Source organism: Lepidochelys kempii, chromosome 1, assembly GCF_965140265.1.
Source record: "Lepidochelys kempii isolate rLepKem1 chromosome 1, rLepKem1.hap2, whole genome shotgun sequence".
Lineage (NCBI taxonomy): Eukaryota > Metazoa > Chordata > Testudines > Cheloniidae > Lepidochelys > Lepidochelys kempii.
This window is the reverse complement of record NC_133256.1, coordinates 51,086,143-51,105,279: the sequence shown is the minus strand read 5'-3', so window position 1 is coordinate 51,105,279 and position 19,137 is coordinate 51,086,143. Positions and strand designations below refer to the sequence as shown.

General features: G+C 41.7%; 1 protein-coding gene across 1 annotated transcript; it reads right to left on the bottom strand.

Moving 5' to 3' along the window:
• Positions 1 to 249: 249 nt before the first annotated feature.
• RFXAP (regulatory factor X associated protein) lies at positions 250 to 6,730 on the bottom strand. Its single transcript, XM_073342139.1, has 3 exons — positions 6,040 to 6,730; positions 4,119 to 4,226; positions 250 to 2,344 (listed from the first exon to the last, which is right to left on the bottom strand). The coding sequence occupies exons 1-3, from the start codon at positions 6,493 to 6,495 to the stop codon at positions 2,234 to 2,236; spliced, it is 675 nt and encodes a 224-aa protein (XP_073198240.1). The 5' UTR covers positions 6,496 to 6,730; the 3' UTR covers positions 250 to 2,233.
• Between the last annotated feature and the right edge of the window lie 12,407 nt (positions 6,731 to 19,137).

Here is a 19,137-nt window from a genome sequence, read left to right as displayed (position 1 = left end):
TCTGGGGCAAGTATAGTACCTAAAGTTTTTTTCTCCTGCTGATAATAGCTCATCTTAATTAATTAGCCTCTTAGAGTTAGTTTGGCAACTTCCACCTTTTCATATTTTCTTATGTGTATATATCCTCTTACTATATGTTCCATTCTCTGCATATGATGAAGTGGGCTGTAGCCCACAAAAGCTTATGCTCAAATAAATTTGTTAGTCTGTATCCGCAAAAAGAACAGGAGTACTCGTGGCACCTTAGAGACTAACACGGCTGCTACTCTGAAACCTATAGTAGCAAAGACTACTGTAACTTTTTTTTTTTTAAATTAACTGAATTGCAAGTTGTCTCGCCCAAAATGTTTTCACACACCCCCCCCCAAAAACTTAGCCAAATTAGACCAAAAAACCCCCACTACTTTCTTCTATATATAAATATCAGAATAAAAATCTATAATTAGTATTTATTTTTTCTTTTCATATAAGAACCATTTACACCCTGAAAACACTTTATCTGATTTTATCTTTTTAAATGTGTGGTCTCTCTCTGAACACAAGCAGTTTGGAAATGCAGCACAGTGTAAGGTTACCTAACCAGAGCTAGCCATTTGAATACAGAGACAGAATATAAAAATGAATGTACAATACGTTCAAATAAGAAATATAAGGAACACGAGTTTTTACAAAAAAGTTGCTCAAAGAACACTTATTGGTCCAAAATTTTTTATACAGAATTTCTTAAAACATGTTTGAAATGAGAACCACCTGCACAATTCCAGACACACAATTGCTGTTTAATAGATTCCTATCTGAACAATTTCTGTAAATAAATACATCTTACACAACACCCATACAAGAGTAACAGAAATATTATTGAATTGATACTTATTAGTGGACCTTAAGAGTTTGTACCAAAGTCACAGCTTAATAAGTACTTATATTATTACTTAAAAACCCTCTACTAGAAAATTAGTTTTAATACTAAGAAAAACTCAGGATTCATTATTTTGTGATATAATGTTTCAATTCTTAAACAGGTAAACCAGTTGTTACAATGAACAACTTTAATTAACAAGAAACCTGAGTGGATTAGATTATATTTCTTTTGTATTAGCTCTTTTAAAAGGTTTGTTTTTGTAGGAGGAAGATTACGGATAAGGAACAAGTGATATGGATTTAGTTTTACTCTTTGCACACAGATGTTATAACTAAATTCAACAACTTTAACTCTAAATATTTCATTTTATTCACTTACAGAGAGGAATGAAAGTCACTCACGGTTTTCAAATCCAAGACAAATTAATAATAATTAATATTCTTAAACTGGTTCATCCATGAGGTCACTTTATCACTCAGCAAGCTACGGTCCACCACTACTGACCGCCAATTCTTTGAATATTACTTTTTGTAAAGTTCATGAACACTGGATAGTGGAAGGTCATGTAAACAATGGAAAAACCTTAGCTTATTTTCTTTTTTGCACTTTAGTTCTTCCTTTAAATGGCAATTTCTCCTTTCTATTCATTCTGGGACTATTTTCCACATCAATTCCCTCAAACTACCCATTACGCTGGTTACAGCCCTGTAGCACTTCTTTTAGAGAGAACAGTTAAACACTCCAATCCAGCTAGACTTGTGAATTATGGACACAGACCAACAGGATCAACCAATGACTTACACTCTTAGCCATTAGTGCAGCTACTGCATGGCATTATTTTGTCTATAACTGTTAGTGCAACAGCATCTAATGCCTCCAAGTCTCTTAGATCCCTGAGCAATATGCTACTATATCATCTTACTGGGCTGGCTCAAAGTCAGTACTTTTTTTATTTCACAACTTCCACAGAAAGTAATTGCCTCTATTTCTTCAATGATTATCATCAAAGAGTGACTACACTGAAATCTTTCACATAGCAAAGTGTTTAGTTTATAATGGAAGACTTTGCTAGGGGTAGGGGGTTATGTAAGGATTACTGATACAATGACGTTTATATAAAAAAAAATTATGAATAAGTTACATTTCTGAAACAGAATGGGGAACCAGATTCCTCCTGATTTGCTCACAAATTTGTGGACATCCACGCAGCTCAGAACCCCAAAAGTGCAACCACAAAACAATACAGGTATAATGCAGCAGAAACAATTTTAGTCTTCCATCTTAATATTTAACACGCCTTTTTTCACTTATGTAAGATACATATCCCTCCACCACTTCAGCAAGAGATTCTGCTGCAGATCTTTTTCCCCATTACACGGGTGCTCCTGGAAACTGTTGCTGCCTTTGTTCCAAAGCCTGTTGACTTAGCAGTTGCTGCTGTTTCTGCAGAAACTGTACCACCTCCGGACTTCTTAATAATGACTTAAAGAAAGAAAAGAGGATATTTTAAATTGACACCAAAATATTTAAGATCCTTGAATAAAAGGTGCCATAAAAGTGCTAAGCATTATCTACTGTATTAGGAAATGTTTTCATCCTTGTGCCACTTGGAAAAAGAACTGGCTTTCTGGAAAACTTCAAGATGTATACAATAACATTCCATTTAAAAATACCCTTATGGTTTATGAGATCATGTCCTCCTCCTTCCCACATACTTTGGCCCAGGTGGGCTATATTAAAAACAAAGGGATCTTTCCTAAAGAAATATTGCTGAATGAGAAAAAGGGGCAAAGCACTGAAGAAGACAGCAACACAGTTGAAGGAGGACCTGTGCCTTGCTTTTTCTGTTTGATGGGCAGAACCATGAATGAAAGAGCGTCAATCTTGCGCAAAGGCCTTTCAAAGAAATATTTACTTTTCCCAAGATCATCTGGTTGCTATATTTCTAGGGAAATCATAAAAGTGTTTTCAGTTTCCATTACTAAAAGGACCTTGTCAAGTGCAGCTAAGAGCTGTGAAGGTACTGTCAGTCAGGCAAGGGAGCCAAAGAACTGCAATACAATAGCAAGACTCAGAGAGCAGCCAAAGGGTTGCTTTGTGACTCCAATTTTTCTGCAGGCTACTTTAAAGAATTAGAGAAAATAACTTCTTCATGAACACTATTCCAAAGTTTATTTCTAGACTTTAAATAGGTGCTTCTTCTATATATTGTATATCACTGGGAGAGGAGAGACAAAAATAAGGTTATTTTGCTGTAAACCTAGGATTCTGAGGTCTTTTCTTTAAAGACTTTCATCTTCACAATATCTGGGACCTGGAGTCCTCCATTTTAATCATGCACGTAGGTGGCTAAAGAGACCTCCAGCACAATAATCAGGGCAGGTTATGCTGCTTTTCATTGTTAATGAAGGTAGTAGAAGAGCAGTTTTCTCTTTTGATGGAAGGAGATTAAAAGCAATGGTGAAGGTACAGTAGAAACAGTCACAATAAAAGCCAAAACCACCAAATATATTACGTTCTCTCCTCCATGTAAGTGACCTTCAGGGAAGGCAGTTAAAGGAGCCACAAAAATGATCTTGTGTTGACTAGAATGTAAAACAGATGTTAGTGTTAGTGGTTCTCAAACTACTTACCATTGTGGGCCACATCCAATATTACCTGTACGGCCCTGAGGATGTCACATGGGCTGCAGCTCAGTGCTGATTGGGCCCCAGGTTGAGAACCACTGGTGTATACAATATCATAGTAAGTGAGGTAGTGAGTCTAAGAATTCTACTAACTTTATTTCTTACACTGCCATGACTGAAGCTTGCACTGGAACCATTTAAAGTGCACATCTTACTGTTTTACTGGAGACTTTACAGCAAAGTTAGGTTAACAGATTAAAACATCCTATATACATTACGAATGATATCTGCCCAAAGAAAGAACTGCACATTTCTCTAATAGTACAGAAATGTCCACATGTAGCTAATGTAATTGTGATTCATATACTCATGATTATTCATATTTGTGTTCTGAGCAGATGTTGAAATGTGCATCTTTCATGTCTACTCTGATATTTCAGTTTTTAAAACGTGTTTGTATAACTATGTAATGCACAACAGCAATCTACTGACTTCCAAGTTTCCAGAGGGGCACCAATAACTTTCAATACATATTCTATATGAAAAGGAGTAAGCAACAGAATTTTTCAAAAATTGGTTCTCAAAATGCAACCCTACTATCTTCAGCCTTGTGAAGCCATGGTACTTACCAGCCTTTTCTGATTCAATACTTGTTCTAAAAGAGTAGGTCTTGCTGGGCGATCTCCAATAGACCCTGTTCTTTGTTTTGTAACAGAAACTGAACCTTCAACGCAATCCTGGACATGAGACACAAAATACAAGAGGAAAGACATATGTTATACGTTCAGTCATTACAACGCATTTTCATTTCTACAGGGGAAAGATTTCACAATAAAAGGGCCTGCTTCCCTTTCCTAACCTGTGGAAGGAAATACGGTGTGCCAGAGAGGAAAAGAATCCACACAATGTTCTGTTTTTCTCCTTTCCCTCCATACAGCTTCTAGTCTCCACTCGCCACAGTGAGCACGACTCCAAAAACTGGTGAATTAGACTTCTAAATTAGACTCCTAACCAAGTTACCATAGCTAGCTAATAAAATTTTAATCTATTTGATCAAAAATTAAGTAATTTGAAACAGTCCAATTGTTCCCTCCACACTTTTTAACCATATTTCCGTGAAAGTAATGTGTGTCTAGAGAATCTGAGGTTGGAGGCCAGGTCAGGCTATACTCACAGCTGCAGCAATTCTATCCACATTTTAGCACAGATAAGATGCTAACTTCACAATATCCTGCAGATTCCTCACACTGGTTTCTCTCTGGCCTGAGGCATCCCACCCTGTAAAGTTTGTTAACTATTCTTCCAACTGAAAGGGGTCAGGCAAATACCTATCCTAGCATCTGCTACTTCAACACTGTTGAAGAAAAAGAAAAAAAATGAAAGAGACCTATTAGATGAACAAGATTGTCTACAGTGCTTGAAAGCATATAATCTCTTTTTAAATGTCAAAAGACTCAGCCTTTATTAGATGCATATATGGATATTCGATCTTGAGTCTCACTAATCTTCAAAGCCTAGTGTAGACACTACTTTGTGGAAAAGGAAAATCCGGCCCCTTCCAAAACCATCCCCTCAGTACAAACTGCCTCCATCACCATTTTTTTAAACTCAGTAGAAGAAATGTGGTTTCCCCCTTCCAAATACTATTCCAAGATACAATACATGCACAAAACGCAAAATCTGCTTGAAAACTCTTTATAAAAATTATGGCAACTATCAGAGACTACATTGTATAGAGTTTGGGATTGAGAGCCAAAACTGCTAATACCAATTCCACCACTGATTTACTGTGTGATCCCTGTGCCTCTGTTTTTCAGTTTATGAAGATGTTGTGAGACTCCATATAGTTCTGAATGTTTAAAGTATTATACAAGGACTAAGCATGCTTACAGGGTTTCATAAGTGTAACAGACAAGGGGCAGGGAGGGGGGAGCAGGAAAGCGGATGGCCAAAAAGTTATTTTCTGCAAGGCTTTCCCTGGCACAGTGGCCTCAGTCTATAAGAAGGGTGTGGATTTCCTTCTGGTACAGGAGAATTACTATTATTGGAACCACCTAGGCCACCACAAACATGCTTAGATAACTGGAACTCGACAGGAAATCATACCAGGCTGACAGGCTGGTTAGAAAGAACTCATTTTGTGTGGGGAGTAGGGGCAGCCAAAAAGCTAGGCAGGTGATGTAAATAACTAGTGCCATTCTGCACTGAATCTGTACCTTAGTGGAGAAGAGAACTAGGAGAGTTATGTGGCTCTACAGTGGGGGAGGTGCCGTTCCCAGACACCTGTAACAGCAGCACATAGTGGCAGGCTAGGTTTCCCCCCTCCAATGGGGGGAGCCCGCCGAAAACTTGATTACCTGCAACTCTCCCTTCGCTCAAGTGATTCGGTGTGTTGCTAACTGGTCGCTGCACAGCAAGCCACCCTTGCACACAGCGGTGGGGGTGGGGGGGGTGCTGATGTGTAGCCTCGGCTGCCCCCCACCTCCGCACATCTCTGCCCTGATACCGCGGCAGCGTGGCACAGCGGTGAGCCGGGCACAAACCCCTCACCTCGGCCCGCGCGCTGGCCCCCGGGGTGGCAGCCCCGCCCTGCGCTGGGGGCGCCCCAGCCCCGCCGCCGCCCAGGGCCTGGTCGCTCTTCTTGCGCTTGTACTTGTCCTTGTACATCTTATTGCGGTGGCGCTTGCACATCCAGGGCTTGCGCTGCTTGGCCACCTGCGTGGTGGTCTCGCTGCAGCCCTGGTACGTGCAGCTCTTGCAGCCCCCGCCCCCCGGGGGCGCCTCCCCGCCCGAGGCCGCCGCCGCCTCCTCGTCCTCCAGCTCCTCCGGGCTGGCCGTGCTCTCGCCGCCCGCCGGCTCGCCCTCCTCGGCCGCGTCCCCTTCGCCCTCGCTGGGGCCCAGCTCGCACAGGAACACGAGGCCGCCGGAGGTCCCCGGGGCCTGCGCGGGGCCTTGACGCCGCACGATGCCGCCCGCCGCCTCCTCGTCGCCGCTGCACGGCTGCATCACCAGCAGCGTCAGCTGCGGGGGCGAGGAGGAAGCGGCGGCGGGACCGGCCCGCAGGGCCCTGCTGCTGCCGCCGCCGCCCAGACCCTCCGTCCCGCTCTCCCACCTAGCCAGCGCCTCTGACAGGCGCTCCGGGCGGCTCTGGACCGGCCGCCACAGAGCAGTGACTGCGCAGGCGCGGCGGGCCTGACCGGCGACCAAACGAACACGCTGCCTTCCAGCGCTGAGACCTAGCGCGCGTGCGGGGGTACCGCAGCCACCTCCGGGTGCCTACTGCGCATGCGTTGTGGGCCCGGGAACGCATGCGCCTTGGGGGCAGTGGCAGGCGCGCGACTGGGCCCGCTTTACGGCGGCAACTGTTGAGGGGAGTGTGGAGTGAGCACGCATGCGCATTGTGGAAAACTAACTTGGCACTTAGGGAAGTGCCACACCAGGGCGTCAGGTCCGCGTGCGCGGCGGTCGTTCTGTCGCGACCCCAAGACGCAATTTACTGCGCGTGCGCAAACCTTACATGGGCGAAGAGGCGAGGCGTGAATCATAGCATATCAGGGTCACCTAGTCCAACCCCCTGCTCAAAGCAGGACCAATCCCCAATTTTTGCCCCAGATTCTTAAATGGCCCCCTCAAGGATTGAACTCACAACCCTGGATTTAGCAGGCCAATGCTCAAACCACTGAGCTATCCCTGCCCCCCAAATGAGATGAGGAGTGGGGGGGGCCTGCGGCGCCCTTAAGCGCCCAGGGTAGCTGGGGTGGTCATTTGACAATGGAGACGCCTTGTCTGCGGAGGTCCGTGCGCGTGCCGCGTGCCAAGCGGGGCAGCCCCACTCCCACATGCGTTGTTGTGCCGGAGAGCTGTGGCACGGGGCGCCAGGCCCTGCTGGGGCTACCCGGACTTCGGGTACAACCCACGCTGATGAGTATGTCACACCTGCCCTGCAACCTCGGATGCCTCGCAATGCCCTGCTAAAGGAGTTCCCAGCATGCAGGCCACCCCTTGAGTGTCTGTGCAGCTGCCACCTGCCAGCCACACTTAGCTTACACTCTGGCTCTCTCCAGCCTCCGTCTTACTGTGGGGTGACCCCCAGAGCAGCTCCTCCCTCACCAGTCCTGGATTTCCCGCATGCACAAGTGTGCATAGTGTATTGCCCAGCCCACTCCTGGGCAATGCAAGCTTATATGAAGGCCCTCATTTTATTAATATAAATTATATGCACAGATTGTGTTGTTGCAAATGGAGTTTCCCAAGCACTTAAATTCAAATACATTGGATTAGATCAAACAATAAAACAAGGATATTAACTACAGAGAGGAAGATTTTAAGTGAATACAAGTAATGAGACGTAAAAATCAGAAATGCTTACAATAAAAATTAAGATAAAATGCAACTAGTGCCTAACTTAAACTGTGTTAAACTCAAAGTTTTCTCACCACATGCTCTCCACAAACTTCCTGGCCAAACTTTTTAGGGCAGGACCCCTCCTTCTGTTTTACTGGCTGCTTCCTTTGTTCCTTCTGGTGCAGTGAATCAACAGAGAGAGAGCAAGGAAAAAGGGTGCCTTGGGGTGTTTTCCCTTTCTTTTTATAGTCCTGTCTTCCCTTTGAGAAGCATTTCCAGCTGGGAGTATGGTGACAGGCAGACTCTGTGGACAGGAACCCCATTCTGTTTCTTTGCTAAAATGTAGATATACCCCCATATCTCAATGTCTGTACTTTGACCCATTAAACTTTTACCCCCAATCGGGGAGATTGCAGATTATGTATTCCTTACGCCACCTGCTCCTAAACCGAATTTTGCACCCCTTGATAATCTGTACCTTATTCCCTGATAACAAGAAACTTCTATGCTTAAACTCTGTACCGTTTTCTTTTTACTTCAACATCATCTTAATAAAATTATTATTTTTGCCCAGGCCCTTTTTCTTGCCAGTGAATAGCCAGTTAGCAGGAATGACCCAATGACCTTGTTTACACCTGGCTGAGATGTCAGCTTGCCCTATATCTTTAAGAAACTGGTTTGGTCACTCCCCAGGCTTGAAACATGTTTTAGTAACACCATACAGTGGAATGTTATAGTTTTACATACATTGTTGCCACATATGTTACCAGGACAAGTGAAATTATGAATTTTCAAATGATACCTCATGAGGTTTACTTTGTACAAAGATTATTACAATTAGTATGCAAGGGGTGACTAAAGGAGTACAATCTGGCACAGGCCCTTAATACTGCATGTTTGTTACACTGTTGCAGAGTGACAAGGAGGAGGGGGTGAAAATGACCCAGAAATGTGCTATGTAACTTACGGACAGCCCCTCTAGGCTCCCACTCTCCCACGCAGCCCAGCAAAAAAACCAAGCCACATGGTGATCCAGGGAACTGTCCTGCTCATCTGCCCCACGAATCAGCCTGTATGTAGCCCCGCATCTAGGGCTGGGCAGAGTCTTGCCTGTTCCCTGCCCCATTGTTACCCAGCTCTATCTAGGATGCAGTGGAAAGAACCACAACACGTATCAACAGCACCAATACCTTCCATTTTTGAAAAGCACTGATGTGCCTTCTTGCATGCATGCAACAAGAATCTTGCCAAATTTGTAGCCCTCTGAAAGAACCAGCTCTGAACTGGTACCTAGAGTGAATCGTGTTGATGTATATGTAAATTGTATAGAAGTTGCATATTATTTTTTCCCCATCCCCTGATCTCTGTCTTTCGATTGTGATCTTTGTGGTGCAGGGATTGTTCATAGGTTTTTGGAAAGTGCCTAGCACATAGCGGGCACTACTGCAAATATGTAGCAATAGTAATGAGAATAATAATATACACCTCAGACAATTAGGGCTATTCTCAGAACCCTTTTACTCAATGGTGAACTTGAGTAGTTCTGCTGAAGTCAATTAATTTTATTTGTTTTGATTTAAATGCAACTAGACAGAATGCCTGTCTGAAACTCTGGATGTCCTTCTGATTAATTAAAAACATAGTACAAAAATAATGACAAAACCTGAATACTACCACATTTCTCCCCCCTTCTCCACAAAACCATATAATAATTAGTTGGAACATGTTTTATACATCAGACCCCTTCACATGCCTGTTAGGATATAGATATTCAGGCCTGTCTGTAAAGGCCTATACTCTAAGAATTTAGGTGTATTCTTATCACTTGGCTAATTATAGAGGTATAAAAGAAAGAATCAAAATCACTGTCTGCTGGTGTAAGGGCCTTTTCTTACTGTGACAGTCTGAGGCCCTGTTCTTAGGCTAAGGCCTTTGGCTAAGCAGCAGAGGCAGCCATAAGCTGGGAAGCGAACGGTCACATCCTCACATTCCAAACTAGTCACACTGAAATAAGGTGCTATTCGGCTGTTAGGAATACAATCCTGTCCTGATAGTTCCTATCACCTCCAGAGAAAGGGAAGTGCCTAGAAAATGTACAAGGAAACTTAGTTTGATAGCATCCTGTCTGGCAAGAACTCACTTATCAATAGCTGGGATGTGAAATCCTCACTTCTGTATTGTCTTGTCATTATAGTTCCCACTTTGCTATTGTTTGTCTGTATAATCTCTGTCTGGTTCTGTGATTGTTCCTGTCTGCTGTATAATTAATTTTGCTGGGTGTAAACTAATTAAGGTGGTGGGATATAATTGGTTACATAATCATGTTACAATATGTTAGGATTGGTTAGTTAAATTTCAGGAAAATGATTGGCTAAGGTATAGCTAAGCAGAACTCAAGTTTTACTATATAATCTGTAGTCAATGAGGAAGTGAGGGGGTGTGGGTGTGGGTGGGTGTGGGTGTGGGCGTGGGCATGTGGGTAAGGGAGATGGGAACAGGGAATGGGGGTAAGAAAATTGGAATCATGTTTTGCTAAAGGGGGAAATGGGAACAGGGAATGGGGGTGAGGAAGTTGGAATCATGTTTGGCTAAGGGTAGGAATGGGAACAGGGACACAGGTGTAAGGCTCTGTGGTGTCAGAGCTGGGAAGGAGGATACTAAGGAAGGAAACTGGAATCATGCTTGCTGGAAGTTCACCCCAATAAACATCGAATTGTTTGCACCTTTGGACTTCGGGTATTGTTGCTCTCTGTTCATGCGAGAAGGACCAGGGAAGTAAGTGGGTGAAGGAATAAGCCCCCTAACAATGCCCAACAAGCAAAGGCAAAACTCCTTACAAAATACCCCAGCCCTCCCTAAGAGTCCTGTCTGACAGATGGGTTTTGCAACATGCCAGGAAAGCCAACAGGCATGGGCTATTTCAGACCAAAGTGGAGGATTATGTCCAAAATTGAGAGGTCTTTGCAAAGACCACCCTGTTGGCAGCTCCCTCTCTTTTCACCTGAGGAGACGGTATCTCAGGCACTTTCTCTGATCTCAGTTGCAGCACTGGAGTTCTTACTGGAGGGCTGTGCTTTAAAGGCACAATTTGGCCCTTAGTTAGTATAATTGTTCCTCAATTTCTACACCTGAAAAAAATGAAGATAACAAGAATGGGCATATTGAGATTTGGTCTACAGTATAGATCTATAATGGTATGCCTGCGTTGCTCAGGGGTGTGAAAAATTCATAGTCATACCGACCTAACCCACCATGTAGACAGTGGGATATCAGCAGGAGACCTTCTCCCACTGACATATCTACATAGCTCTTGGGAAGGTGGATTAACAACACCGACAGGAGAGCTCTTTCCCATCAGTTTAGAGCATCTTCATTAAAGTGCCACAGTTATGCAGTTGCACCCATGTAGTGTTTTGAGTGTAGGCTTGCCGTGGGTCAGACCAATGGTCCATCCAACCCAGTATCCTTTCTTCTGACAGTGGCCGGTGCCAGATGTTTATGAGGTGATGAACAGAACAGGGCAAGTTTTCAGTGATCAATCCCTTGTGATCCAGTCCCAACTTCTGGCAGTTGGAGATTTAGGGATACCCAGAGCATGGGATTGTGTCCCTAACTATCTTGGCTAATCGCCATTGATGGATCTCACAGGGATGTTGTAAGGTTTAATTAGTTTGCAAAATACTTTGATATCCTTTGATGAAAGGCACTTTAGAATGCAAAGCAAAATATTATAATATTATGATGTTTCTACTTTGTGTTAACCAGAACGTTGCTTTTTGAATGATTTGGAACGTTTGTGCGTAAGAAGAAACAGAAGTGGAAAAGGAATGGATAGCTAATCAATTTAGCCTAACTTTGAACTCATGGAATATTATGGGTTAAAAATTGCAATGAAATATTGTTTTGTTCCTGATGTGCCTAGGAGAGACTGTAGAAAATGTTGAGAAAGAAACGTTCAAATGCAAAAACCAAATGCTATATGCCATATACCATTTGTACCAGCCTTGATTTTGGGGAATTAAGGCCATGTTTTGACAATGTGGTATCTCCATGTCCCAGCTGCCCAGCTGGGAACAGATACACAGTCTTTGGCCTTCCCAGGTTTGTCTAACATCGGATGCCAAAAACTGCATGCTTAAATCATAGATATTCATCTCTGTGCAGGCTGCCTACTCGTGGTTTGAATAGAGTCTGTACATTTCTGATCTACATTAGTGGTTCATTTTGATGTGCCAGAGCTTTTGTGCCAATTTTTTAGTACCTAGTCCTCAGTAACTATCCTGGTGAGAAGTACTCATTAGAAAAGCAGTCACTGGGGACAGAACTCAAGAAGATTGTGAGAATATTGATGATGGTGAGAGTATTGATGGCACATCATCTAAACTAGTAAACTCATCCAGTAGCCACCAATACAATTAATCTCTCCTGGCTTCTGCTGCCAGCAGCACAGAATACCACCCACCACTGGTGGCTTTTGACAGTTTTGCATTGTTTTGATTTTCTTGACAAATAACACATTTTTCAAAGTTTCTGGAGAATCTTTTTCTCTTTGATGTGAGATTTGAGGGGCTTGTATCCTCCATGGCTTCATATACTATAATTTCCCAGCAGAGGTAAAATTTCCAAAGTATATTGTTAGCATTACTACCACCACTTTTCATTTTGTACATATGTACAGACTGGTGATAAATTAGAGTTATTAGGTCATAACTGAGGAACTGGGGAAGCCATTATCGATTGGAATACACTAAGAATATATTGACAGGCAGTGATTTTTTTTCCAAATATTAATATAAGGGTGTGAACTCAGTATTAGCACATCAACCTGTCTTTCACTATCCATATGAAGTGATTAGGCCACTTGAGCTGCCCTAGTTCTGGCATAAGATGGCACTGATGTGTATACTTGCAGCTGCAGCAAAATTTTCCCTTTTATGAGAACAGAGGGTATGAGGTCTGTTTGCTTATTGTTGTTTAAGAGTGTTTTGCACACAAAGTGCTTTTGCTGTTATCTTTTAATGTGTGTATCTCATGAAATATTAAGAACTTCAGTGGAAAGTGAGATGATGAAATTCATATATCCAACGTTAAGGTAGCCTTACAGAGAAACCATAAAATAAATGCAAATTATCTTGTAACCTTATTACACCATTATAAAATGAAAACGTCAAGCTAAGGAGAGTGCCTGAGATTTTAAAACACAGCTTTGAAAGATACATGAATAATACAAGGAAATAGAGCCTTCTGAGTAAAGCTGTGATAGGGTTGCCACTTTTGGTTGGATGTATTCCTGAAGATTTCATCACATATAACATAATCTTTAATTAAAGATTAATCTTTAATTCCTGGAGGGTTGCCAATCCTAAACTGAGAATTAATCTCATTTAAAGCCCATCTCTTAACAAAGACATTTCTTTTTGAAAAGGATTCAAAAGTTGGTAGCAGAAAAAATGGCTTCTTGTCCTTTAGTTCTGTTGCTCATTTTACCGCTTAACACCATCCATATTGAGTAATAAAACCTAGTCAGAAAACCATGAGGAGATTCTAAAGCCTGGTAATAGGAAAACCTCATACAATCAAAAAAGACAAAACAAACAAAATGGTGAAATGTGCCTTATGAATATTAATTCCTTGAAAGCAATGAATGTTGAACCCTCATCATTAATGGCAATGCAAACTGCATTAGACTGCCAGTGGTGAACTTCTTAAGTTTTGGTTTTGATAACCAAAGTTTTGATGCTTATATTATCAAATACTATAAACAGCCTTTCTCACAGTACTGAAGTGTTTCGGTTTTCCAGACAACATGCAGAAGGACATAGCCTTTCAAAAATAAAAATTGACTACATTTTTGCAAACCTCAGTGTGACAGAGTATACACCTGTGTTCACCCTACACACTACTGTAATAGGTTTCAGAGTAACAGCCGTGTTAGTCTGTATTCGCAAAAAGAAAAGGAGTACTTGTGGCACCTTTTTTGCCACAATTTGCCACAAATTGGTTTTTGCCACAAATTGGTTAGTCTCTAAGGTGCCACAAGTACTCCTTTTCTTTTTACTACTGTAATAATGTTTGTACAAGGTCTGCCTTGTGAGGTATTATTTAAATAACTTGCTCATCAAGAATATTATGACAAAATGCACAGAGCAACATTATATGTAAAGTTATGAACATAAGTTGAAATCATGACTGAACTATGTTTCCTAGATAAGTCTGGGGTGTGGCTAAAGCAGTTTCTCAGAGACAAAGGCAAGCTCTGGTGCCTCAGCCGGGTGTGACCAAGGCTGATGGACCATTACCTGCTAAGTGGCCATTCTTTGGCAAGGAACTGGGCAGGGACAAAAATCTACATTTTAGCAAAGAAACAGCATAGAGTTTTCTTTCTTCACTAGATTGCCTGTTCCTTGCTCCCAGCTGGAAATGCTTCTGAAAGCGGGGAAGAGACTATTAAAAAAGTGACAGACATCCCAAGACACCCTTCCCTTTCTCTCCCTGCCCAGCATATTCTCTGCACCTCAGAAGACAAAAGGAACTGCCACTGGACTTTGTGGGAGGGATCCTCACCTGAAGAGTTTGGTCAGTAACCTTGCTGAAAGCATGTGGTGAGAAATTTTGCTTGAATCTAATATACTTTGTTAAGTTAGGCACTAGTAAATGTTATATCTTTATTTTTATGACTTGTATGCCTTTACTTGTATGCCATTACTTGCACTTACTTAAAATCTCTCTCTTTGTAGTTAATAAACTTGTTTTACTATTTTATCTAATCCAATGTGTTTAAATTGAATTGTCTGGATAACTATTTAAGATAATAAGCTGGCATATTATTCCCCTAAAGGAATAACAAATTTAATATGTTAAACTGTCCAGGAGCGGGCCAGGCAGTACAGGACATACATTTTTGTGGGAAAATCTGGGACTGGGGGTGTGTTGGGGTCACCCTACAGCATAAACCAGACTGGTAAAAGCCAAGGTGTGGATGGCTGGCTGGCTGCAGCACATGCACAGACATAGCTGGGAGTAACTTGGAGGCTGTTTATGACCAGTCCAGACTGGACGCTACATCAGCAAAGCAGTGTAAAGGGCACCCCTGGTTACAGGACTAGTCTAGATTGTGCCCTGGTATGTCAAACTCAGAAAAAAGTTTGGGATCAGTTTGGTCTGAGTTGTGGAAAAAGGTTCAGGTTGTACTAAAAGCGTGACATGTCAGAGTGCTGGTAAAAGGCTAGTTTTTATTTCTTGGTCTCAGGCACATGACATTTCTCAGGGGTATTTCTGTCCCACGGCAGGGCACATCCACTGATTCTAATGGTTACTGTTATATCTGCCTCCTCCCCTTCATTTATTTATTTTATATTAAATGAAAATAAAATGATATCTGATTAAAATTAATTAAAAAAACAAATAGAAATGTGCAGGCCAGGGAAGGAGGTCAGGGAAGATGATCTCAATCTCCTGGAGAGAAAAGGGGATTATTTCGCCTCTTAGCAGACACCTGTCCTGAACTACTATCGCTGAACCTCAGCTGCTTTTTGGTTACCTGGCCACTTCGTGTTCTCAACACAAAGCCTTCTGTGATAGCCTTTTCAGCAGCTGGAGTGGATTTGACATCTGGATCCCATGTTTGCTGCTATTGCATTTTTCATTGTCTGTGACTGGGTGGGCATATGTTACTTCTTTTAGCACAGGTACACTATCAGTAGCATTTTGGATGTCCTCAACAAATGCAGAGCCAGTGTCCTTCTTGATTGTGATTAGATGTCTTCTGTTCCTTTAGAGTGGGTATAGCATATGACTTTGATGTAGATAACATAGCGGTTACTTTGGCAAGGGTCAATATCCCTGATTCTAATGACTATTGTTACATTGGTTGACTGTTATTTTTCTAAAACATTTAATCCATTTCCACTTTACACTGACAATGCAGAAGATTTCAATGTTTGCAGCCCAAAGCGTGTGAGCACCAAATAGAGAGAAAAATGATCATGTATAGTAAAAGTAGGCATAACTACTGTGCTTGATGAAGTGGTAAGGCTAAGTAATGCAATGAAATGAAGAAATGAAAAAAAATGAGGTTGAATATCAGGAAAATCGGTGAGGTCCATTAGGATGTAAAACATTCTTCCAGTAGAAGTGATAAAAGCCCAGTTGCTTTGGACATTTAAAACTAGACTGAACAAAGCACTAGAAAGTGTTAGCAAAGAAGCAATCCTGTGTTGTCAGGGAGATGGACCAGATGATCTATGAAGTCCAGCAAGTCTTTCCACTTCTAACATCTATGGCCTTGGGGAATTTCAGTTGTTTACGTTCTCTAACTCGTAATAATAGTTGGGCCAGGGAGTCACCTTTTTTGGCTCTACTACTTAACTTCCTTCATGCACTGATTATGGAGCCATTCATATTTCATTAGAGTCTCAAGCCAGCTACAAACAAGTTTCGCCCTACATAGACCTATCACCTTCACTTTAGTCAACCAGCAAGATGTTGTCTGTGAGACTTGCACAGTACATACATGGACATTCTGTGACAGGTCAACCATGCAGCTACTTCTTGCAAAGTTTTAAAACTTCTTTCTGCTTGCATATTTAGCTCAGCATCTATATTTTATTTTGTCTTCCTGGTCTTATGCAAAGAATTTCTCACATATAGGTGTTTTAAAAATCATCCAATTTTTCTGATTTTCATGATTTTTTTTTGGTAGCACTCATGAGTCACCTCCATGAGTGAGAATTGTTTCATGTTATGTACAGAAAGTTCTTTTCTTGGACTGCAATTATATTTCTTCACCTCTTCCTACTGCCTCGTTCAAGCTGTGAAATAGCAATTCTGCAAATTCTTATCTGCAGGTACAGATGTTTCAGTTACTAGTTTGTCCTTAGGAAACTGCTTTTTTATTATTATTAAATTGATTGTCATGATGGATATCAGGGGATCACAGACTGCTAGTCGGGATGGAGATTGTCTCAGCTAGACACCAAGTAGATGAAAGGGGGTATAGGGAGGAAGGGTGGTCCTGATATGGAAAAGATTGAGAGTTGTTGGCTTATGCAGTCACTGATTAAGACCATATTCCTCTCACTAATTAAGATTTATAAGTTCTTCATTAATGTGTTTTGCCTGCCAGCTGCTCTCAGGGCTTTAACTCTCTTTGCCATTAGCTGGTCAAGAGCCTGCTGTCATGAATAGCAAAAGCTTCTATTGACTTCAGTGGGATCAGATTCAGAGCATCTCAGAAGGAAAGAGCTCCCCCAGGGGAGAGAAAGGTTCACACTATTCAAAGGACTGAATCACTGAATGATCCTGAGAATGTAACACATCAGTGCTGAAGCAGCTGTGTGCTTCTCCCCTGGTTTTGTCTCTGGTTGATGCTACACGATGAGTTTTCTGTCATAACATGCAGAAATGGCTGATGGAAGGAAAAACAGACTAATATATGTATGTGCTATGTCCCTGCAGCTGCTCTCTGACTGTGCCTTCTATCTTGGCAATCATATCTCATCAGACCCTGTTGATCTTCAAATGTGCTGTGTTTGTGTAGAGAGGCAACTGAGAGGGAGGGAAAAACACACTGCTTAGGCTGCTTTCCCTTCCAACCTCAATTTTCAAACCAGTTTTCTGCAAGTGCCCAATAGAGGGAAGCATTTGGCTCTAAATTGTTGCACACTAAAATCATGGAGTTGGGAATACTTTAAAAACGCATCTTGCAAATGCTCAGAACATCAACAAGTCTGCTTTTCTCCTCACAGAAATGACAGTAAGGTGGGGATGGTAGCATACTTCCTCTCCCCTTGAAGGCATCACCAGCTTCAAAGTGCCTTGTCACATTACAATTGCACATTGTACAACTGTACAAAAAAGAACTTAGTTACTGTAGCATTGATTCTTTTCCCATTTATAAGTCATTTCTGTTACATGAGCTGAAACCAAGCATATTGTACGCCAAGTAATATTACAAATTTGACTAAGGAGCTAATTAATAGTCAGGTCATAAACTTTATCTCATTCTGCTTTTCTGCAGTTATTATAAGGTATCGGGGTATTTTCTAAAAATCTGAAAGCACATGATTCAAGCCATGTTAGTCTTTTGCTTCTTCTGTCACTGTCACTTATTGTGGGCCAAATTCTCCTGCCATTACTCACTCTGCTTAATAACTTCCTCTGTAAGGAGTCATTGTAAGGAAGGTAGCATCTGGCTGTAAACATTTGGTAAAAGACATTTAGTGTACACGTAGTTAAGGGTTGAAAACAACAGTGCAGTACTCAGAGGATAAAGCCACTGCTGGAGTGCTGGTCAATGGGATTTGAACTGGGTGAATGTCGGAAGCGGAGATGGTGTGGATTTGTGATTCTATTGGTGGGGAAGGAGTAGTGCAAAGGCTGAGCTCTGGAAAGTAAAAATAATGACAAGATGAAGTTTAGCTCAGTATGCTTCAGCTTTTGTCACAAAAGGTCTTTTGGAGGAAAGTACCTAGTAGTTCTGATCAGCTACCTCATCTACTGTGGGCAGACATTATTTTCATAAATGCCAGTCTTAAGCCATATTAATCTGCTTGTGTGTTGTTACAAAGTTTTCCTGTGCTGTTTTCTGTTTTCACTTTTGAAAACAATGTATATAAAGATCTCAGATAGTGATATTATGTACAAATATGCCTGTTTTCTATTATATATATATATAAATGCTAAGGGACAAATTCTGCCCTGACTTACATCCTGTACAATTACGTTATGTCAGGGCAGAATTTGACACTAAGCATCATTTACTTGATGAATTGGGGGAAAGAGGCAATGTTTCATTTTATAAATCAAGTCCTTACATCAAGAAGATCATGATACGTTTAGTTATCCCTACAGTAACTGGCTGATCCATCTTGCTTTTGGAAAAAGCCCAGCAGCAGAAAGGCTAAGCTACTTTTTACCCCTTTCATATCCCTGAAGGTTTATAATTAGGGCCCTACCAAATTCACATCCATTTTGGTAAATTTCATGGTCATAGGATTTAAAAAATTGTAAATTTCATGATTTCAGCTAGTTAAATCTGAAATTTCACGGTATTGTAACTGTAGGGGTCCTAACCCAAAAAGGGTTCTGAGTAGTTCACAGAAGGACTGCCACCAGCTAAGTAATGTGAGAGGAGCACACCACATTTCTCAGTCCCTGACGGCCATCTTCTATGACTTTGAGAACTTTCTCCTCCCCTCTGTGCCAAGGGAAGGCAACAGAAGGGTTGGAGTCATCACTTCGAAAAACACTTTGTGTTAACTTGTCTATTAAAGGTGTTATATAAATGCAAATTCCTTTCTAGTC